We start from the raw sequence: 25,287 nt of genomic DNA, 5'->3' as shown, positions 1-25,287 counted from the left end.
ACACAAGAAATGGTTTCATCATCAAAATGAATTCCAGACTGTTTTTATCTTCAAGTTTTGGAAGAGGTGGAAATCTGATGGTGCCAAATCTGGTGAATATGGAGGATGTCATACACTGCATCAATGGTAACAACAGACTTGTGCACAGTTGCTGTGTCTTGGAGGAACAACACACCTTTTGTGAGTTTTCCACCGCTATTAGCAAAGATATGTGATGCAGTTGCAGAAGCAAACATAATATTGGCCATTAATGGTCTGTCTTTCAGGAGACCTGTCCACCTGAAGTATTCCTTTGCAATACCGAAGCTATCACTTTGCCTTCTTCATCGGAGATGTTAGATGTTTCCACTACGTTGACTGTTGTTTGTCTCTGGCGGTGATGGTGGTGATATCAAGACTCATCCATGGTTACACAAAGTCTCAACAGAATCAATTGAGTCTGCTTCAAAATCCCATAAATTCTCATAAGAGATGATGAACATGGGGTGTTTCTGATCAGGACTGAGGGGGAAGGGGGGATTTTGTCTGTCGATTAGATATTTTCACAGTTATAGATGCAAAACCAGACATTTTTTCAACTAAAACTATGAGCCTGAATATTTATTGGAAAAAACCCATCTAGAATCAATGTCATTTTTGTGGCAGACAAGTTCTTTTTTTTTCCAAAGAATTTTCTGGGACAAAATATTCTTTTTCATATGTAAGTCCCAGGCCCCCCCAAAAGATACCAAATATTTCGTCTCTAAGAAGCCTTGGAACCTAGCAGGCTGAAACCTTTGTCATGCCCAGTTCATTTCTCAGACTGTTCTCAACACTCTAACAAGAGATGCCTCTGGTATTGGTATGTGACGTGATCAGTCGTCGGTCATCTATAATGATATCACATATTCTATCAACATTTTCTTAGTGGTGGTCTAAGGTCTTCCTGGTCCTGAATCATCTTTGTGGCTCTCTTCCCCCCGAACTCTGCTGCCCACCCCTGGAGAGTGGCAAAGGAAGGAGCATCATCCCCTAGATGACACATGGATAGCTGTTGGAGTTAGCCCTTCCAGTTGAAGGTCCTGAATCGTCTTCGTGGCTCTCTTCCCCCCAAACTCCGCTGCCCACCCCTGGAGAGTGGCAAAGGAAGGAGCATCATCCCCTAGATGACACATGGATAGCTGTTGTTGGAGATAGCCCTTCCAGTTGAAGGTCCTGAATCATCTTCGTGGCTCTCTTCCCCCCAAACTCCGCTGCCCACCCCTGGAGAGTGGCAAAGGAAGGAGCATCATCCCTTAGATGACACATGGATAGCTGTTGTTGGGAGTTAGCCCCCCCAGTTGAAGATACTTGATTTTTATCAATTTTCATGTAAAGTGAGTGAGTGAGTGAGTGAGTGAATTGGGTTCAATGCTGCTTTTAACAGTATTCCACTTATATGATGTTGTGTCAACTTAATGTGGGGGGAAAGCCTGAAGTGATCCAGGTCTCAGAAGTTTACCACTTTGGTGAAACACACAAACATGAGTATAGTGCTGACAAACCGTCAAACATAATCGGGGTGTACCGGGATTTGAACCCACAATGAAGGTTTCTGGCATGCCAAAGGGGTTCACCTTTGCACAGCGAATTGCGGTGCCTTAGACGACTGGGCCACCTGTGCCCCAGATCAGAATACAAGGTTTTGAAGTCAAAATCTTTATGTAATTGCACCATGTATTGTCTGTGCCAAAACTCTTTGATTCTACAAGTGCGAACTTGTTTCTCAACATAATTTTTAGTTCATTGTAGTGTTATCAACTTATCACATAGACCAATCTGTACTTTACAAGGCGTTGGCAAGTTGATAAAGTCACAGACTGCATGTACAGCCCAGATGACCAAAACTTTCAAATACTTGACTAAACTTCTTTTCCCTTGATAGGCAGTAACTCTCTTCACTGATAAAATCATCTTCCCGAGGCAAGGGAGTTACCTGACTATAAAAGTTCAGTTTCCACCCTTGCCGAACTAGGCTGGTATTATGGAGTTACATTTTGGCTGGACTAACGAGTCTATGCATAGTCCAATCAAAATTGCGCACCGAAATCGAAATCCGATTCGTAAAGTGTCATGCAGATTTCGGTCGACTACAGGATTTGCAAAGCATGTGCACTGCTAACTCGTTGTCAACAGATATTTTCTAAATCTTTTCATGTTTTTAATCAAGGTACTCACTTGATTTGATGCACTTCGCGTTGTAAGACTTGTTTTATCACAATATAGATCTTCATTATCTATCAGACCGTCTTGACTGGGCGCCACCGTTTTGTTTGAAGCAAATGCAAGTGATACGAGAGGTTGAATCTGATTGGTCAATAGGAGAGGCATAGAAAGAACTTAACTCGTTATAGCCACTGGTGGCGCTACGATTGAGCCCAGGAATTCCAGCCTAGTTCGGCAAGGGTGGAAACTGGACTTTTAAAGTCAGTTAACTCTCTTGCCTCGGGAAGATGTGATATAATTTACGACACAAACGAATGAAGACTTGAAGCAGTAGGCTACCCCACTGTTACCTACAGAATCAAGAGAAGATATACAGGATATACCATGTAGGGTGGGTGAGAGAAAATATTTACATTTGTTGATGCGACTGTGGCGTCTGGCGTGCTGGCATTACTGATTACAGGGGGCGGTGGCACAGTAGATACGTTGCCGGCAGCCTGGCGTCGGTAGCGATGTCTGGTGAGAGGTTCATACTCTATCACAAGCTGGTGGTTGACGGACGGATTGACACTAACATCATAAGACACGTGGAAATCTGAAACAGAAGAGGAACCTTGTAAGACATACCAACTTCCAGCAAAAATAGGTGAGTGAGTGAGTGAGTGAGTGACTTGGAACAAGTGGCATGTCTTCATAAATTCCATCCTGTTCCCACAAAGTCAGCTGAAACAGCTCACAGGCTTACAGATAAACAAAGACTGACTGACTGACTGAGTATGGTTTAACGCCGCTTTTAGCAATATCCCAGCAATATCCCGGGGGGGGGGGGGGGGGGGGGGGGGGGACACCAGAAATGGGCTTCACACATTGTACCCAGGTCGGGAATCGAACCCAGGTCTTCGGCGTGACAGGCGAACGCTTTAACCACTAGGCTACCCGACCGCCCCGATAAACAAAGAAGCTAACTAACTAATAACACAAAGTCCTGAAAGAGTTCTGTACATGATACAAGAAATAAAACGCACATATTCATTGCAACAATGTGTAGTGAACACCATCACCGCATCATAATACATCCCTTGGTATGTCATTAATGCAGGGAAACAAAGAGGCAGGTTCCGAAAGTCTGAAAGGGGTGAGTCGACCATAACATTCCAACAAAGTCAACGTTCAGGTGTGAAACAGGGGTGTAGCATCATGATACAACAACCCCCGGTCAGTGTATCACTTTGCACCACAACACCTGTGAAGGATGTGCTCATAGTGAGGCCAGGTAACGCAACTTCTAGGGAGTGCCAAGAACTGACTGGAAGTATTGTACCCATGTGGGGAATCGATCCCTGGTGACCCAATGTTTTAACCACTGGGCTATCTCACTGCCCTTAGGCATAAGTAATTATATCTGACTGCCCTTAGGCATAAGTAATCATATCTCACTGCCCTTAAGTGTAAGTAATCATATCTCACCACCCTTAGGCATAAGTAATCATATCTCACTGCCCTTAGGTATAAGTAATCATATCTCACTGCCCTTAGGTGTAAGTAATCATATCTCACTGCCCTTAGGCATAAGTAATCATATCTCACTGCCCTTAGGTATAAGTAATCATATCTCACCACCCTTAGGCATAAGTAATCATATCTCACTGCCCTTAGGTATAAGTAATCATATCTCACTGCCCTTAGGTGTAAGTAATCATATCTCACCACCCTTAGGCATAAGTAACCATAACCCACTGCCCTTACGCATAAGTAATCATATCTCACTGCCCTTAGGCACAAGTAATCATATCTCACCTCTCTTAGGCATAAGTAACCATATCTCACCACCCTTAGGCATAAGTAATCATATCTCACCACCCTTAGGCATAAGTAATCATATCTCACTGCCCTTAGGTATAAGTGATCATATCTCACTGCCCTTAGGCATACGTAACCATATCTCACTGCCCTTAGGTATAAGTGACCATATCTCACTGCCCTTAGGCATAAGTGACCATATCTCACTGCCCTTAGGCATAAGTAATCATATCTCATCTCTCTTAGGCATAAGTAACCATATCTCACCACCCTTAGGCATAAGTAATCATATCTCACTGCCCTTAGGCATAAGTAATCATATCTCACTGCCCTTAGGTATAAGTGATCATATCTCACTGCCCTTAGGCATACGTAACCATATCTCACTGCCCTTAGGTATAAGTAATCATATCTCACTGCCCTTAGGCATAAGTGACCATATCTCACTGCCCTTAGGCATAAGTAATCATATCTCACTGCCCTTAGGCATAAGTGACCATATCTTACCACCCTTAGGCATAAGTAATCATATCTCACTGCCCTTAGGCATAAGTAATCATATCTCACTGCCCTTAGGCATAAGTGACCATATCTCACCACCCTTAGGCATAAGTAATCATATCTCACCACCCTTAGGCATAAGTAATCATATCTCACTGCCCTTAGGCATAAGTGACCATATCTCACCACCCTTAGGCATAAGTAATCATATCTCACTGCCCTTAGGCATAAGTGACCATATCTTACCACCCTTAGGCATAAGTAATCATATCTCACTGCCCTTAGGTATAAGTGATCATATCTCACTGCCCTTAGGCATAAGTGACCATATCTCACCACCCTTAGGCATAAGTAATCATATCTCACTGCCCTTAGGCATAAGTAACCATATCTCACTGCCCTTAGGCATAAGTGATCATGTCTAACTGCCCTTAGGTATAAGTAATCATATCTCACTGCCCTAGGCATAAGTAACCATATCTCACTGCCCTTAGGTAAGTAATCACAGCTCACTGCCCTTAAGCATAAGTAATCAGAGTTGTTAATAGTCTGTACATGCAATGATCAGATGAAATCAGCTCAGTTCAAAGGGGAAATACCAAGATTATCTCTGTCAAAAAGTTGAACAGTGTCTAGACAAAAGCTACAACCCATTTGTCAGAGTCAAAACCTTCTTGCAATGGAAAATACTCACTGTCGATAGTTTGTCTACATTGTTATCTTTTATAAGTGTGAGAAAAGTTAATATTCTGTTGCATTCATCCTTTAACTTTTACCAGAATGAAAAAGCCATAAAACAAATAATAGTCTAACCCTAACTAAACCTTCAAATAAAAAACCCTTGGCGTCATACAAACTGGACTTTATAAATAAATCAGTTGCATTACTTTTTCCCTGAAAAGCAGGGTTAACAAGAGCCAGAAAACGTCTCCACAAGAACCAGTGCCAATCTCTTGCATTAGTGGTGGCAATTTGTCTGGTAATGCACGCTACAGCTCCATTGACTCTAGTCATGAGTTGGTGACCCACAATGCTGCACAGGAAGTGGAATGTTTGCAACACCGAGCGGACTATTGCCCCGAGTTGTCGGAGAACTAAGGCCCACAGCTAGAGCCATTGGTTATTGGAACAAATCGGACTGTGAAAATAGTAGCATCACTGCTAATTGGCACAGACCACAGTCATTTTAAGCGCAGTGGATTCTCGTACCGTAATGGCATCTGAAAGCAATATGTAGATTGCTAATTGCTTAAGGACAAGTTAACCATGCACACTTAAATACAGATCTTGTCCTGATAACTACTTGCGCTGTACGGCAGAGCGAGTGCGTTAGAATGAACACAGTCAGTCTCTGTAATTAACTACTATCACACAGACCAATTCCAGGGACTTACTGACGTAGTTCACCCTGAAAACACTCGAACATGATTACACTTTTATGATGCATTACATAAATGAATTATTTACTGACTGGGGACTTGCCAGCACATGCTTCAGGCAGTGGTGTTTGTGTTTCCAACAATTTGAGGATACAATGATCAGCCCGATATGTACATTCAACCCTTTGGCCACAAGAAAACGAATATCTATTCACCAGATTTTTCGGTTACAAGTGTTTTGTTTGTTGTTTAACGCCACTCAGCAATATTCATCTTCATGACAGTGGTCTATAAATAATTGAGTCTGGACCAGACAATCCAGTGACTGATATCATGAGAATCAATCTATGCAATTGGGATACAATGACATGCATCAACCAAGTAGGCGAGCCTGACCACCCAATCCTGTTAGTCGCCTCTTACGACAAGCATAGTTGCCTTTTATGGCAAGCATAGTCGCCTATGACGACAAGCATAGTTGCCTTTTACGGCAAGCATAGTTGCCTCTTATGACAAGCATGGGTTGCTGAAGACCTATTTTAACAGTTATAACTGAAGAGCTCATGGAATGTTTTTTCTCCAGTTTTAATATTACAAACTCCTGTGCGAAATAAAGAAGAGTCAATATTTCTCCAGGACACCACATGCTTCTTCCCCTTCTTGTATCCAAAGGGTGGTCGGGTAGCCTAGTGGTTAAAGCGTTCGCTCGTCACGCCGAAGACCCGGGTTCGATTCCCGACATGGGTACAATGTGTGAAGCCCATTTCTGGTGTCCCCAGCCGTGATATTGCTGTAATAGTGCTAAAAGCGGCGTAAAACCATACTCACTCACTCACTCTTGTATCCAAAACAGTTCAACCGGGGTCAGACAACAAAGCCAAAAACAAAGGTGCGTTTCCTATTCCAGCCCATCAAAACATAGGGTAGGTAGGCTGGGTTGTTCTTTCTCTTTTGTATAAATGGTTCATCTTTCGTGAAGCAAAACAAATACACACCAGGTGAGGTGAGGTGAAATTGGGTTTGACGTCGCGTCCAAGATTATTGCACTTATATAGCGACGTGCATGCACGTGTGTGTGTGTGTGTGTGTGTGTGTGTGTGTGTGTGTGTGTGTGTCTGCTTGTACTAGTCAGGACTGATGCCGATTTATAGTGCTAGCTCACTGAGATACCATGCAGCAGTTTAACATGAATATCCCACTCAGACACAGTATACTGACTCCGAGCTGACCAGTCCTTGTTTTAGCCCCTTAAAGCCGAGCTCCAGATAGGGTAACAACAAGTACCATCTTTTAACGTCTTTTGGTATGACGCGGCCGTTGATCGAACCCCGAACCTTCCGCTCTCCGGGCAGACGCTCTACCACTAGACCACAGAGGCGGTCAATAAACACCAAGAATGGAAATTAACCAAGAATGTCTACTAGCCCAAACAGTGACACTATACAGCAACTCCTTCCAAGTGTTTGAAATTCTACAAGCCCTTAGGATACTTTTAACACGAACAAAACTGGTCCGGGCTTGCGGGCAAGTGCCAATTTCCATCCCTGAATACTAGTGGCATAAAATATAGACAATACAGGGATATGGAAAAAATGTGGTGCAACAAAAATAAGTGAGAAGAAAGGTTTAGAGAGGTGGCTCCAGGCAACGGTTGGCAGAAAATGGGAAGACAAGTTTCTTTTTTTTTTCCCCTTGAGGATTATTATTAGACTTTACATCATTTGGGCAAGATTGGTATGAAAGCATGGACTTCTGGCAGTAATACTGAATGTAATTTCAACCTCATCGTTTAATCACTGAGTCAGGTATGATGATTGTGATGTCACATTAAAAATGATTATGGCAAAAAGTTTTACAGTCTGGCCAGCTAACTGTGGTGACAATGTGAGAATAGCCAGATTTTATGACACTAAACCATACATTACCCTTATTGGGATTCAAACCTTCATAATTCAATAAGAGCAAACACACTAACCACTGTGCCACCCCATGGCCCTGTAAATAATGACGATGGTTGTAAATCATCTGAACTGTACTCAACACTGATCAAAATGGGATTCATGCAGACCATAACGAAACTAACGAACCTAAAAGTTAACATTAGCCACAGCATACAGAAAATCACCAACAAATTGTTTGACAATCACATGAAATTACCCTAACAAGAAAGTCCCACACAAGAAGACATGTGTGTCGATGATATGAATGTGCCCTAATGGCCATATAGGACATAATACAATGCTGTCAATAAAGATTATGTGAATTGTAGGCCTGCCGTCTAGCATCCACTGAAGATACGAGCACAAGATTTCTTGTAATAAGCATGTGTCAGAGGCAAGTCTGACAAGTCGACAAGGAACGTTGACAGTCTTATTGGATTGGGAGGGTCACTGTCAATTTGAGACCTGCTTCGATCTCATCAACCAGAGCTATATGGCAAATCGTTTGAACTGGAGCTATTAGCCGTCCAAAATGTTAGTGCTAGCACGGAACACATAATTCAAATATTTGACAGCAAGTGTCACACATTTCGGTGAAAGCGACAGTCCGCTCTTCTTGTCGCTCAGGATTTGTCTCACCATGAGCAGACCTCCATCCTGTCGACATTTGTCACTTCTTCGGTTTCATCATGTTAATTTTTGTACGATAGGTCTGCCCCATGTGAGTTGTCACCACATCGCAATCTTCCATAGATGATTGTTACTTTTTGCTTGTATTTCGTATGACTGTGGATGTCAGCAAATGAGGCTAATAGGAGCACGGAATAAAAGGACGGTTCATTATTTAAACCTGCTGCTGAATTAGAAATAGGATTCGGCACGGAGAATGTTTTTTCACTGTCCCTTTTTTATCAAACAGGATGACGTGCAAGGTGAAATCAATACTGGCGTCTTCTAAGATAAATGAGTGATATATTCCCCACAATGTTTACAAGAAATTCATCATTTTGTGTTTTGAATGATGCAACGACTAATTGGCATTGTCCATTCATCTGAGTTTTCAACTGATCTGAAACATACTTGAAACTTAATCCCAAAACAGAGTTAACTTCTTAACTTAAACACATTTATGTCAAAAAAGAAAACAAATCTACATCATAAATGCTCCTCCAGTACCTCCTTAATGAACAAGGACTAAAGTATCAAGGAAATATTTTGTTCTTCACTGACATGCAAATCCTCTGACGTTCATGACCATACGATTTGAAATAGATAAATCATTCTATTCCAGTGCTCTAAAATTACCATATTCACGAAATTGGCAGTTTAGATACTGGCGATTACACAAGACAGAATATTGATCACATGACACCAAAGGACCAATGCTGTCATACAGTCGCTTGCTGGGTGAAATAAAGTGCTCACTAGAATCCTAACAACAAATCATTTCTCCTGGGTGGGGATGTTCCAACGACAGGATTAAATTTCCATTTCTTTCCACCTTCGTTCTGGGTTCAAAATAATATTGGGTGCACTGAGCCTGAAGGTACAGAGTGCTGACTCAGTCCCGAGAGGCCAGCATTGATGGTCATTCGGGTAGGCAGCAACTTGTTGAGGCCCCGAATGACCTCTCCCATTTGGAGGTGTAGATCCTGCCCAAAAACCTTTTAAGCATTAGGAGACACACACGACTCTTCATCAAATGGAGTGTTTTAGAGGGCCACAGAATCAATGACGGCCATCTCGCACAACTCCATGTCTTGTCCGGTCCGCTCAGTCCGTACAGGAGGCAAAACTCTTGCATCCCAGCTCCATTGATTTTTCTCAGTAACTATCATTTGTGTGCAACATGCATAACCTAATAGAAATTGAGAGAGGCCAGCGAACATAAGAGGCTCAAGTAATCTAGCTTGCAAATACACACTGCAAAGACTTCATCTGGCATTCCGAGGTAGCATCAGCGTGGAGTCTCCAAAAGTCACAATGTTTTTTTGTTAAGTCAGGACTGGTGTCAACATGTCCGCTCCAAGACACGAGAACCATCTTAAGTTGGCCCAATACGTAAAGGAAGGCATTAACGTAACTCCCCAATAAAAACCGTTACAATCAATACATCCTTCAATTTCAATATCAAAGTTAAAGATGATGGCATCCTCCTTACCCTAAGGATACCTGCTTCTGGTTCAGAGAAGACGTCTCACATTAAACAGCCATGGCCTGCTAATACAGAACTTAAAGTTCCATCATCTAGTATTAAGCTGGATAGAATTTCCGTACTGAAAACTCCCCGCTGGCATGAAGTCTAATATATTTACATTCAGATCAGGATAAAAAGTATTGCCAATGCAATCCATTCTCAAGAACTCCAGAGCCCTATTTGGGTACATACAAGTGATTGAAATGCAGTTTTTTTCTAAATATACTTTTTGATTTACGTCTTATGAACTTTAACAAATATTTCATTCAATCACATTGTGTCTGTCACATGACTGGGTGACTAACTGCAACTAGGTGGATTTAATTTAATTCATTTTAAACTTCACTGTTACCCCTCTATTTCTTCCAAAGTTTTCAGGCAGAAAATTAAGTTGAAGTGATAATAATCACTTGATACTGGTTCAGTGTTGTTTATTCATGTATGTACGTAGGTGAGGTGAGGTGAAATGGGGTTTAACGTCGCGACCAAGATTATTGCACTTATATAGCGACGTGCATGTAAGTGTGTGTTTGTGTGGCTGCTTGTACTAGTCCGGACTGATGCCGATTTATAGTGCTAGCACACTGAGATACCATTCCGCAATTTAACATGAATACCCCACTCAGACACAGTATACTGACTCCAAGCCGACCAGTCCTTGTTTTAGCCGAGCGCCAGACAGGGTAACAACAAGTACCATCTTTTAACGTCTTTTGGTATGACGCGGTCGGGGATCGAACCCTGGACCTTACGCTCTCCGGGTGGATGCTCTACCACTAGACCACGGAGGGGGTCTGAAGAATGCTTTCAAAGCAACTGGGACCTGATGATCAACCAAGTCATAAGCCTGACAACCAGATCCTGTTAGTTGCCTCTTAAAGCAGGCGTTGCTGAAAGATAACTTCTAAGCCAGACTTTTCAGGGTGAGCTAGGGTGTGTACACCTAGTCACTATACAGGTAAACCAACAGTGACTCTGACCTCCTCTGACATGAACGACGGCAAGGAGAAGGAGGGGGGCTGGTCCATCCTCCATTATCCTGTGAAATACATCTACACTCTATCAATATAAACACCTGGACCCATTCACCATAGCTTCGTTTCAAAAGTGACGTCACTGTCTCCAACTCTCCTACCTCAGCAAGCAATTTCTCTAGCTCATGTAACTTGATCGGATAGCTATTTGAAACGTTATGCCATTTGAGTGAGTGAGTGAGTGAGTGATAACGGTCTTATGCTGCTTTCAGGGACACCAGAAATAGACTTCACACATTGTACCCATGTGGGGAAACACACCAGACCTGTGGCATTACAAGTGAGCGCATTAACCACTTAGCTACCCCACTGCCCCTTGTGCCAAATGAACTGAGCTCAAAACGAAGCTACACTAGCGAACAGGTACAGGGTATTGACCAATAGTTGAGGATGGTCATATTCTAATAGTGTGAAAAATGGGGGCAGTTATGAGGGGAGAGATGTTGATTACTCTAAGTCGACCACTCCATCAACAGACGACAGACATTTCCCACTGCTCTCACAAACAACTTCTGGTGTTGAAACCGCTTTTGACACTCAATAGATGAACTGATACAGAATCCATTACTAAACAGCAAAAAGTCCTCCTGGCTTTGAAACAGGATAAGACAAACTGCACATTGTCGTTGGTTTGGCAGATATGTCTGCAATCAAGCAGCATTAGAAACCCACAAACTAACACTGCCACGGGCTGGTAATAGAATGTAACGTGACATGAGCGCCACGATGATTCATCGGGGAAAAAACATATTATTGATGCAAGCTGAAAATGACAATATTCAGTGTAGAAAACTTAGATGTCAAAAATTTGAATATTAACAAATTCACTTCATGAAAGGAGAATCGATTTGAAAATTTCGATCACGTATATCCCTATCCATCATCATGAATATATTACTCAAAAGAAGTTAAGGAACGCCTGATTTTTCCCATATGGCTATGGTTAATCCGCACCAGACATGACAGATTAACTTCCGTCATATGAAAAAAATCAGGTCCTCCTGAGAACATATTGCAATGGCCTTGCTGACACTACCGATGAATAGATTGTATTTTCCAGCCAACAAATAATGCATACAATCAGGATATTACTGGATACCTGCTGCAAAAAAAACTTGGAAACAGCAGCTTGGATGTATGTTGTAGTGACATATACTACTCATAAAATACTAATAAAAGTTATGATTTTTTTTCATATGATTAGTTACCCTGTAACAGACATGAAAGTCATAATTAATAGTTACATTAACAATCTTTAACTTGTTTTTAGTAGTATATATTGGAATTTATTTGCAAACAGCTCCTGTCTTCATAGAACACAAGAGAATCAGAATCCCTGTGCACCTAATTTGTATTGGTTAAGCAAGGATTAAAAATGATCTATGCCTAGTTTGTTTTTAGCTGCATTGCACATTTTTTTCTTTGATTGTTTTTCCTTCGTCACTTCAAGTTGACACATAAATGCTGCCAGTTCACACAAAAAGCAGACCTTTACGACAGCTGTCACTTGAATGCACTGTTCAGGAAGTGACATTACAGTTTTTCCCTTCTTATTATGGTAATGGTGAAATGAACAAGAAGCGTTGGCAGCACCACGTTGCCAGTTTGTCGTGCATCAAGCAGAGGTATTTCTATGTTACAGTTGATGGTTAGTTAGTTGTTTTAAGCCGCACCCGGCAATATTCCAGCTACATAACAGCGGTCTGTAAATAATCGAGTCTGGACCAGACAATCCAGTGAATAATATCATGAGCATCGATCCACGCAATTGGTACACACGTTACAAATATCCCAAATGTAAAATGTCAAATAGTGCCACTTTAGTCACTCGTCCAAAGCCTGAGTAAAATTCTGTTTGGTCATGTAAGCTCAGTTGACAGTAGTCCATATGACAAAATTAAAACTATATAAAATGGTGTCGAGAGCCAAGTTTTGGCTTCTGGACAAAGGTTTTCGGCAAGACTGACAATAGCCAAATATCTTCCATGTGAATCTTAGCAACACTGTCGACATATTTTAAAGGGTTTGGAGTGAGTGATTTTGGTTTTATCCCGCTTTTAGCAATATTCCTGCAATTTTACGGTGGGGGACCCCAGAAATGGGCTTTACACATGTTAGGAATCGAACCCGCATCTTCGACGTGAAAGAGCGAACGCTTTAACCACTAGGCTACCCAACCGCCCTTAACGGGTTTGGAAGAAATGGTTCTAACGCTTGGGCTACGGGTGACAGACAGTATTCACCTAATTGGCAGCAGCAATGTATTTTGGGGACACAAACCAACATGTTAACAGCACTGGGCCTGCTCTCCAATCTGCACAGATGAAAACGAATTTCTCTTGCTATTCACCATCAAATATAGTTTCTCTATTTGTTCCAGAGTTCAGAGTTGGCTTCAGACAAACGTAGCTGAATTAACACGATCCACAGCAATTTACGTCCAGGTACGACGCTACTCTTCGATTTTGATATGATTGGCATCATTGAGACATGTTTGCCATTTGAAAGAAAACCTCCTACACCCAGACTGCCGTCTGATCTAAACACTTGCGACATCTTAATGATCTCAACCCACCAACCAAAATGGCCATAATTGGCCATGGTCTGAGTGGCATTGACAGCAAGGTCATCTGAGCTGTGAAACTGAACTGGGTGTATTGATTGCTAGGATCACACAATTTGCAGTCGGAGTGGGAGCAAGACTCCATGAACCAATGGGCGACAGTGTGAGCACCAGAGCGAGGCTACTGAGCGAGGCTACTGAGCGAGGCTATAACTTAGAGTTTAACCTTCCCTGGGTGCCACCAATCCAATGAGTGATGGAGTGAGCACCAATTGAGCAAGGCTGGAACTGAGAGTAAACTCCCTTGGGTGCACGTGGGTGCCATCAGTTAAACAGGTTAAAGAGTCGGCACTAGCTGTTGTCCACAGGGTACAATAACCTCATTGACCTAAGCTATAACTGAGAGTTGGCCTTCCCTGGTGCCACCAATTCAAGTATCATTCACACACACAGCCATTGTGACCAAGGGATCCTCATATGTCTTATGACATGCAGGTGACAAATTCTGTCAGACCATATTCGACGTAATAAGCGCTCAGGGCTTTCTTAAAATTCGAAATAGGAAATTAGATGTAAATTTTGTGGTTTATGCTGACAGCCTGAATGATACAAAAGAAAAGTCTGTGCGTATTATACATGACAGGTATATATTTCCAGAATTTAATTCCCCGTAATTAAGGGTGCATATAACACACAAGTGTGTATTATACACAAATAAATAAGTCTTGTGTACATTGATCAATCGGAAGGGGTGCCAATTGGGATTGTTCACTAGGCAATATATCAGCAAATATCGCCATGGGCGCTTACTGGAGCAGGGCGTTTATTACGTCGAATACGGTACTTTCCATTTAGCTAGAGACCCGTGGGATAATCAGGACTGGAATATAATTACAATTATCATAAAACACTAACATGGGCTTGGGTTGCTACAGCTACAGCTACCATGGTGCTATGTGTCTTCCATTCTGAAGACTTCTACTGGGGGTAGACAGGAGTCCCTGTTGTGTTGTGTTGTGGCACAGCCACAGCCTGTGTCATGTCTTTAGTTGTGGTAGCATGTCCCATCAACTGGACTCAGGGTAGACAGGAGTCCATGTTGTGTTGTTGCAGGGCCACAGCCTGTGTCATGTCTTTAGTTGTGGTAGCATGTCCCACCAACTGGACTCAGGGTAGACAGGAGTCCATGTTGTGTGATGGCCTGGATGATGAGACCTGCCATATGTGTCATGTCTGTCATCGAGCCAATTCAGTGAGCTTGATGTGGGAGTATTTCAGTTATATCACAGTGTGTCGGCTTGATGTGGTAGTATTTCAGTTATATCACAGTGTGTCAGCTTGATGTGGGAGTATTTCAGTTATATCACAGTGTGTCAGCTGGATGTGAGAGTATTTCAGTTATATCACGGCGTGTCAGCTTGATGTGGGAGTATTTCAGTTTTATTACGGTGTGTCAGCTTGATGTGGGAGTATTTCAGTTATATCACAGTGTGTCAGCTTGATGTGAGAGTATTTCAGTTATATCATGGCGTGTCAGCTTGATGTAGGAGTATTTCAGTTATATCACGGCGTGTCAGCTTGATGTGGGAGTATTTCAGTTATATCACAGTGTGTCAGCTTGATGTGAGAGTATTTCAGTTATATCATGGCGTGTCAGCTTGATGTGGTAGTATTTCAGTTATATCACAGTGTGTCAGCTTGATGTGGGAGTATTTCAGTTATATCACAGTGTGTCAGCTGGATGTGGGAGTATTTCAGTTATATCACAGTGTGTCAGCTTGATGTGGGAGTATTTCAGTTATATCACAGCGTGTCAGCTTGATGTGAGAGTATTTCAGTTATATCACGGCGTGTCAGCTTGATGTGGGAGTATTTCAGTTATATCACAGTGTGTCAGCTTGATGTGGGAGTATTTCAGTTATATCACAGTGTGTAAGCTTGATGTGGGAGTATTTCAGTTATATCACAGCATGTCAGCTTGATGTGGGAGTATTTCAGTTATATCACAGGGTGTCAGCTTGATGTGGGAGTATTTCAGTTATATCACAGCGTGTCAGCTTGATGTGGCAGTATTTCAGTTATATCACAGTGTGTCAGCTTGATGTAGGAGTATTTCAGTTATATCACGGCGTGTCAGCTTGATGTGGGAGTATTTCAGTTATATTACGGTGTGTCAGCTTGATGTGGGAGTATTTCAGTTATATTACGGTGTGTCAGCTTGATGTGGGAGTATTTCAGTTATATCACAGTGTATCAGCTTGATGTAGGAGTATTTCAGTTATATCACGGCGTGTCAGCTTGATGTGGGAGTATTTCAGTTATATCACAGTGTGTCAGCTTGATGTGGGAGTATTTCAGTAATATCACAGCGTGTCAGCTTGATGTGGGAGTATATAGCTATATCACTTTAGATGACTGGAACACCATGCCCCACAAATAGAACTATGGCAATCATGTTTCAGTATGTTTTAGGTCCAGATGGGTATAAAAACTTTCTACTGAAGGAAATATTCCATTTCAAAGAAACTCACATTTCCAACAGAAAAAAGCCTTTCTCAAACTGCTTTGTAAGTTTTAAATTGAAATCATTGGTCCTAACAAAAAAGAACTTTTTTAAACCCTTACATTTCAAGTAAAATAATTAAGTGAAGCAGAGTTAAACATGTTTTAGTTTTCTTTCTCAATATTTCCCCTTATGGAAATGCATTCGGGCAAGAAGCATTAACAAACCCTACAGTGGATGCAAACGTTCTTTCAATGTTTGCTTCAAAAGCAATGGGAATGCTAAATCTGTTGTAAAAACGCTTGGTTTTAGCAGACAGGATGCATATAATCAATGTTGAACTAAACCAGAGAAATATCAAAGGTAGTTGGTGTTGGCACAGGAAACTGTGATATCTTGAGTCGTTGCCAAGAAGTGCAGTGACGGAGGGTCCAGTATTGCGTGTTACTGGTCATGTATGGTTTGGAAATCATTAAGACTTGAAGTTGTCACAGCAAAACTTTTAACTAACTCAACAAAAAAAGCAGAGTGAATGAGTTTGGTTTTAATGCTGCTTTGAAAAGGATTCCAGTTATATCACCATGTGTTTGCTTAGTGTGGGAGGAAAGTGATGAAGGTCATAACCCAGTTTGGTGAAACCCACAAGCACGGGGATAGTGCTGACAAACCTAGAAACATTATCCACTACACCACGGAGGCAGTCTCCTGGCAGATGCTCTACCCACTACACCACGGAGGCAGTCTCCTGGCAGACGCTCTATCCACTAGACCATGGAGGCAGTCTCCTGGCAGATGCTCTACCCACTACACCACGGAGGCAGTCTCCTGGCAGACGCTCTATCCACTACACTATGGAAGCAGTCTCCAGGCAGACGCTCTATCCACTACACCACGGAGGTGGTATCCTTGCAGACGCTCTACCCACTACACCATGGAGGCAGTCTCCTGGCAGATGCTCTATCCACTACACCACTGAGGCAGTCTCCTGGAGGACGCTCTATCCACTACACCGCGGAAGCTGTCTCCTGGCAGACGCTCTATCCACTACACCACGGAGGCAGTCTCCTGGCAGATGCTCTACCCACTACACCACCGAGGCAGTCTCCTGGCAGATGCTCTATCCTCTACACCACGGAGGCAGTCTCCTGGCAGACGCTCTATCCTCTACACCACGGAGGCAGTCTCCTGGCAGACGCTCTATCCACTACACCACGGAGGCAGTCTCCTGGCAGATGCTCTACCCACTACACCACCGAGGCAGTCTCCTGGCAGATGCTCTATCCTCTACACCACCGAGGCAGTCTCCTGGTAGACGCTCTATCCACTACACCACGGAGGCAGTCTCCTGGCAGACGCTCTATCCACTACACCATGGAGGCAGTCTCCTGGCAGACGCTCTATCCACTACACCACGGAGGCAGTCTCCTGGCAGATGCTCTATCCACTACACCACGGAGGCAGTCTCCTGGCAGACGCTCTATCCACTACACCACGGAGGCAGTCTCCTGGCAGATGCTCTATCCTCTACACCACGGAGGCAGTCTCCTGGCAGACGGTCTATCCACTACACCACTGAGGCAGTCTCCTGGCAGACGCTCCATCCACTACACCACGGAGGCAGTCTCCTGGCAGATGCTCTATCCACTACACTATGGAGGCAGTCTCCTGGCAGACGGTCTATCCACTACACCACGGAGGCGGTCTCCTGGCAGATGCTCTATCCACTACACCACCGAGGCAGTCTCCTGGCAGATGCTCTATTCACTACACCACGGAGGCGGTCTCTGGGGAGCCGGTTATCATTCAATCAACACATAAGTTTCTTTGAGTTAACCATTCACAAGACCTAATTCTCCTTAAATATTTTGTCATCAACATTACATATTTCCAAGTACTGTCCAAATAAAAAAATAAAACATACATGAGGAATGGGTGAAATTTTGACCAGCCAGACAGGCCATCCACTTTACGTGTCAACAAGCCCTTTGTAATTTTAACTGGCCACTGGCCAACAGGCAAGTAGTTAAATCGACCCCTGACTACATCGTAAACATCCTCTTGAGCACTTAAATTTCCCCTTCATAACCAACAGCTCACATGTTATAGAATTTAAAAAAATATATATAAAAAACTTATGTCTGTATGTAACCACAAAATACAAAAGTGTTTTAAGTCCAACTAAGTGACAGGATGATAATGACATATCGACCACACAAGGCCACAATGTGCAACATCAAAGTAGTACTTTGCTATGACAGAACATAAAGCAATTTCTAAAAGATAATACGTGTATTCCACCACATTCGGCTCATGTGGGTGAGTGCAAAGCTAGCGAATCCTTTCGTCTCTTTGCCTACAGCCATGTGATTGTTAGCGAATACAAGAAGGGGCAAGGGAATTACTTTCCTCTACCGCTATCTCATCTTAAATCAAATTAATTATCTCCATTCAATCTTACACAAGTATGATCCAATTCTCTTCTTTAATCTAGTGTAGCTGGTGCAGGGATTGTCCGTGATACAAACTGTGGTATTAATCAAATAAACTACTTCTTTGACGTGGAAAGAACTCATCTACCAAGTCTTGTCTTCAGTCCGTGGATCATGTAGTCGGACAAGGGGAGAGCCTTGAAACACATAAACAATATAATCTGTGTTGGTTGGAAGGCTTCACTGCCTTTCTTCTCATCAGCTTTTGTATTTGGTCTTCCAGGAAACAGCCTCAAGACAATCTGAGTATGCTTGTTCAGCGACAATGAAATGGGTATGGTTCACAGAGAGTTATATGATGGTGAGTGAGAGAGGATGGTGAATGATTTGTTTGTTTGTTGTTTAACGCCACACTCAGCAATATTTCAGCTAAATGACAGCAGTCTGTAAATAAACAAGTCTAGACTAGACAATCCAGTGATTGACATCATGAGCATCAATCAAAGCAATTGGGATACGATGACATGCATCATCCGAGTCAGCGAGCCTGACCACCCAATCCCCTTAGTCGCCTCTTACAACAAGCACAGTCGCCTTTGGATGGTGAAGGAGAGAGAGAGGATGTGAGTAAGAGGATGGTTACTGAGAGAGGATGGTTACTTAGAGAGGATGGCTACTTAGAGAGGATGGTTACTGAGAGAGGATGGTTACTGAGAGAGGATGGTTACTGAGAGAGGATTGTTACTGAGAGAGGATGGTTACTGAGAGAGGATTGTTACTGAGAGAGGATGGTTACTGAGAGAGGATGGTTACTGAGAGAGGATTGTTACTGAGAGAGGATGGCTACTGAGAGAGGATGGTAACTGAGAGAGGATGGCTACTGAGAGAGGATGGCTACTGAGAGAGGATGGTTACTGAGAGGATGGTTACTGAGAGAGAATGGTTACTGAGAGGATGGTTACTGCAAGAGGATGGCTACTGAGAGAGGATGGTTACTGAGAGAGGATGGTTACTGAGAGAGAATGGTTACTGAGAGGATGGTTACTGCAAGAGGATGGTAACTGAGAGAGGATGGCTACTGAGAGAGGAGGGTGAGAGAATTGTGAGTGAGAAGATGGTGTGAGAGATAGGATGGTGAGTGAGAGGATAGTGAGTGAGAGGATAGTGAGTGAGATAGGATGGTGAGTGAGAGGATGGTGAGTGAGAGAATAGTGAGTGAGAGGATGGTGAGTGAGAGGATGGTGAGTGAGAGAATAGTGAGTGAGATAGGATGGTGAGTGAGAGGATGGTGAGTGAGAGAATAGTGAGTGAGAGGATGGTGAGTGAGAGGATGGTGAGTGAGAGAATAGTGAGTGAGATAGGATGGTGAGTGAGAGGATGGTGAGTGAATAGGTATGATGAGTGAGTGAGAGAGGATGGTGAGTGAATAGGTATGATGAGTGAGTGAGTGTGAAAACAGATAAAACACTGATGTTACTACTGAAGTGTGGCGTTAAACAACAAATAAACAAAAACTGAAGAAACACAAACATCATTTCATGACTTTTCCTGCTAACAAAATCCATCTGAGATGAAGGCTGGACAGTTTCAGCGTTGATTAGGATCTGATATTTATAGGTACCGCTTGCACTAGTATCAAACACATTTGTAAAACTACACATCAAAGGGGAGTTGTCTGAACCAAAAAATAAAACAAACTGAATTTCTCACACATAGAATAATGTGAAACATTAGGAAACAACTGGGATATATTGAAGTCCATTGTGGTTTGAAGTATAGGGTACTGATCCTCCCAAATGTTATCTCAACTCAATATAACACAGTAGGTCATTTATAGTAATTGGAAAAGGTATAAAATATTAATGTACCTTGACTTGATAAGATCATAAAACCATTTAATAATATATATAGGGTGATGGATCTCGAACAGCGTTATTGGAACTCAATCCAAACAGCGAAATCCTATCAATGGGAAAATATCAATGGCGCTTGGACCGATTTGAGAAAACCTGTTTGAGCTGTGTGGCCACTTCCTTGTCCTGGTAGCACAGGCTTCCCGGTCTTCAATGCCATGGCTCCTTATAATGGAGCCAGGGCACAGTGAGATGGGCAGGTCTAATCTAACAAGCGACTCTTTTTTGTTTGCAGTTCAATCACACGACAAGCAGTGTCGGCACAGAAGACAAGCTGCTAGAAAGAGCCAGCCCAGGCCCCACGAAGTGCCTTTCAATGTATGGAATCAGTATGTAATACACAATTCGTATCGATACTTGTTTTTGGACAAAATCTCACTAATAGGGTTGTCAATATCGAAAATAATCATCTGTGTGCCCTGCATGACTGGAATAATGAAACAGTTGGACATAGCTACAGATGGAGTAGAGGATCGTGGAGCTGACATTAAAAACATGCTTCCTGGCCGCGAGGTGTGGGAACAGCCTAATGATGCAACCCCGAATAAAAAACGGGGAAGTATCATCAGGACACTAGATTGCTGGCCTCTTCTTCCTCATCAATGAGCTAGCCTACTTGAGACTCCATTGATGAGATGATGATGATGATGATGATATGGCAGTGTGTGATACGGTCAATATGACCATGGTATAAGACATATATACACTGGACACCAGCAAACATAGAGGCTATATATAATCATGTGGGAGGAATACTCATACAACCTTCTCACAGCCTGTGACACTGGCTCAGTTGGAGACATTTTTCTACTGGGTTCCAGTTATAAGGAGTGATCAAATTTACTCTCGTCAAAAACATGTTTGACAAGTATGTGATCGGAACAGTTGTTAACTGCCACAAGGCAAAGGAGATGAAAATCATAATTGAGCCATTTTGAATGTTTAACAGCCTCAGAAACATAATCAGGCCAGACAATGTCAGGAAACGCAATCAGCTAGTTCATGCTTGTTTGAGAACACAAAACCAATGGTAAAAACTAAAAAGTCCTGGGGTCATTGAGGCTTTCTGTCACAGGATTCAAACCGGTTTGCTTTATTGGAAACTGAGTGAATGTATCCCAAAAAGTCCTGAAGATTTGATTCAAACGTTGTAACAAATGTCCTATGAAAAGTTGACAAAATTATGAAAACGTCCTTATGACATTTGTCCTCAGCAAAATCAATGAGTATTTAACTCTAAGGACCCCTAAATCTATAATTTTACATATTAGGGTTATGACGAGACGCCCTGACATTCATGCTTGACACATCAACACTTCCTTTCAGTCAATATGTATTTCAAGTGGGATAATAGCCCGTAACATCCTGGTTGATGTGTCCTATGGCAGACACCAAGCACTGTGGAATGAGAAGATATATCACATAGTCACATGGCAGTTGTATGTTTTTTCCCTTCCATTTGTGACTGAGGTACATCTTTGTCCCAGTACAAACAGCAAATGTACACTGTCAATCTCTCTTCAAGCATCAGCCGATTGTGAACACTTCCATCAAGCAGACAGTTAGGTCAAGTTAGGACATCACCAACCCCCTCCACTATATATGCTTAAAATTATAATAGGTGAGGTGTGAAATGGGATTTAACGTCGCCTCCAAGATTATTGCACTTATATAGCGACGTGCATGTATGTGTGTGTGTTTGTGTGGCTGCTTGTTCTAGTCCGGACTGATGCCGATTTATAGTGCTAGCTCACTGAGATACCATGCCGCAGTTTTTAACATGAATATCCCACTCAAACACAGAATACTGACTCCGAGCCGACCAGTCCATGCTTTAACCCCTTAATGCCGAGCGCCAGACAGGGTAATAACAAGTACCATCTTTTAACGTCTTTTGGTATGACGCGGCTGGGGATCGAAGCCTGGACCTTCCGCTCTCCGGGCGGATGCTCTACCTCTACCACTACCACTTAAAATTGTAATAACCATAAGCATAGCACTTTGGTACAGGTGGTATGCAGGATATTTTTACGTATGGAACAATTTGACCAGTCACCTAAGAGACTTCCTGCGCTACAAGTATTTCGATTGCAAAAACGTTATGTTGACATTTAATAGTCAAACTGCCTCAAATATGACTTTTAGCGAGTCATGGTACAGCATTTATCATATGTGTATCCATTTTCTTGCAACTAAAGTTCATTTCAAGGCGTTAATAGTGGTAACCTGACCATGGTTGCTGTAAATAACGGTGGGTTGTGCGATCTACCGATCACTTCGCATACGATTTTGCTGAAATTATTGTGTTATCATGTCATTGGAAAACTTAAGTTTATAAATAATGTTATTAAATTTGGGGAGCCATGCTTTACCATGCACTATAACCGAGTTAGCGCTATATTGAAGAGCGCAACAGCGAGGGAAAACTGTATTATACAACTGTCTAGCCCTATAACGTTAAAACCATATCGGTGTTATCAGTGTACAGATTTCCTTTACCACCACGCCATGCAATCACTCAGCATTTCGACATTAAAAGCCATGTTTACACTGGTACCAATCTGCCCCTTCCTTACCCACCTCCTACGGGGTAAAAATCTATCACAGGGATTATCTCCCCTTTACTCCGAAAAGAAGTTAAAATGAGCCCTGCGTCTGGAATGTTTACCGTCAACTTAATTCCTTACTTTGGAGTTGAGATATTACAGGCAGAGCCCGCATGTCGCTCCACAGAGTCTTTCTGTGTCAAAGGTCAACACTACATGCGTCCAGAACACGTTCCATTGTTGACAAAAAGCCTCGTTCCATTGAGACGGAATTCTGCGCTTAAACGAAGACAAGCTTGTTGACTGACTTACATGAAATTAGCTGTTGATGTGATTGGAGGAAATATATGTTTCCCCATTCCGACAACACACTGGTCAAACACAAAGAACGGGCTATCTATTTCTGATCCGGGGAAGAGCGGCAGGATCGACATCCTAAAACTGACGTACAGTGTTTGCTCTGTCATCTTTAACCTGTCAGCTTGAAAACCACAATTGTTGACTTCCCCTAATTTTCTTTTGAAGCCCCCATCACATCAATTAAACAACCTCTAGAATTTCACCACGGGGAAACATCTACAAACAACACAGCAGAATTCTCAAAATATTGCAGTTACACTAAACTTGAAAGGCTGCTTGCCATGATAAAAACAGGGCACTGCTGATAAATGGTAATTTTAATCCACGAAACAGCTGATGAAATTATCAGTAGACAGTCATAAATACAAGTATGCAAAGAAGCAGTTTCACAGTCAACTTGGACCCAGTCTGTAGTTTTTCATCCTCATGAATAATGCATATCCCTCCAACATATCACTTCTCATAGTCAAATTGAACAAGACCTAATGTCTTTCCCTCGTCATTTGACAGTATATTTATTACAATCCTCATCCTACATGCTCCTTTTTATCCCTTAGTACGCTAAGCATCCAATTTGACATGATCTAATGATGAGTAATAGCTCTGTACTAGTCGCTTGAACAGGTAGAACACATTAGTCGATTTTGTGACGCGTGGTGACGTTCACTTGGGAACACTGTTCCAGTAGACGTGTCAAGTGGTATGACATCTGTCTCGCTGGTGTGATTCCTACAGTAAACACAGACTCACATAATCCGATTACGACTCGGAATGTACCTTGCCACCACAAATCTTTTGATCACGCAGGCTGTGATGACTTACGGCATTAAACAGACGAAATAATTACACTGACACCTCCATCACCCTAAGAATCTTCTTCGACCATCTATATACTGAGCTGGGCAGTCTGGGTGAAGAGGGACCTTTCTTTTATTCAAAGTACTTCTCGTATCCATATATTTTGTTACATATAATAAAATTTAGCTTACGACCTGCATAACAGAAAACAAATCAGCATTGCATCTGGTGAGTGAGTGAGTGAGTTGGGTTTAATGCTGCTTTTAACAGTATTCCAGTTATATCACGGCGTGTCAGCTTAATGTGGGAGGAAAGCCCAAAGTGATGCAGGTCTCAGACGTTTACCACTTCGGTGATACCCACGAGCACGGGGATGGCACTGACAAACCTAGAAACCGGGATTCGAACCCACAATCATAGGTTTCTGGCGTGCCCAAGCGATGCAACTCTGCACAGTGAATCGCGGCGCCTTAGACGACTGGAAAACCTGTGCCCCCACATTGCATCTGGTATATCACCGGGTACTTTTCTTTATGTCTGGAACAGTTTGAGGAGTCTCCGTTTCATTTTGACATTCAGTGACCGTCCAGAAGGAACCACCTTGATGTTTCCGGTAATGTTTGTTTGTTTATTTGTTGTTTAACGCAGCACTCAGCAATATTCCAGCCATATGTTTGTTTTGTTTGTTTGTTTGTCGTTTAACGCCGCACTCAGCAATATTCCAGCTTTATGATGGCGGTCTGTAAATAATCAAGTCTGGACCAGACAATCCAGTGATTAATATCATGATCATCGATCCATGCAATTGGGATCGATGACATGCATCAACCAAGTCAGCAAGCCCGACCACCCGATCCCGTTACTCGTCTTTTACGGCAAGCATGGGCAAGTCACCTTTTAAGGCAAGCATGGGTTGTTGAAGACCTATTCTACACCGGAATCTTCACGGGTCTCCAGCCATATGACAGCAGTCTGTAAATAATCGAATCCGGAAATGTGTTCAATTTATGATAAGCCAAAATTAACTGAACGACACAGCTGTATACCATGTAAGAAAATATGGATGGTCAAGTCTTTCGAGCATAGCATGAGGTGATGACTTGCAGATAGGCCTAGACTTTGGCCAAAGGGCACCTACTG

General features: G+C 42.5%; 1 protein-coding gene across 3 annotated transcripts in view; it reads right to left on the bottom strand.

Moving 5' to 3' along the window:
• LOC139464971 (plexin domain-containing protein 2-like) overlaps positions 1-25,287 on the bottom strand; it is a 137,865-nt gene that overhangs the window by 36,164 nt on the left and 76,414 nt on the right. For all 3 annotated transcript variants that reach the window (XM_071246611.1, XM_071246610.1, XM_071246612.1), the window contains exon 2: positions 2,598-2,779. In XM_071246611.1, the coding sequence (XP_071102712.1) occupies positions 2,598-2,779 (182 nt within the window). The remainder of the gene's footprint in view (positions 1-2,597; positions 2,780-25,287) is intronic.

Source organism: Haliotis cracherodii, unplaced genomic scaffold, assembly GCF_022045235.1.
Source record: "Haliotis cracherodii isolate W230 unplaced genomic scaffold, xgHalCrac1.p SCAF_17, whole genome shotgun sequence".
NCBI lineage: Eukaryota > Metazoa > Mollusca > Gastropoda > Lepetellida > Haliotidae > Haliotis > Haliotis cracherodii.
The sequence above is the reverse complement of the archived record's forward strand: the minus strand, read 5'-3'. Positions and strand labels throughout refer to the sequence as shown.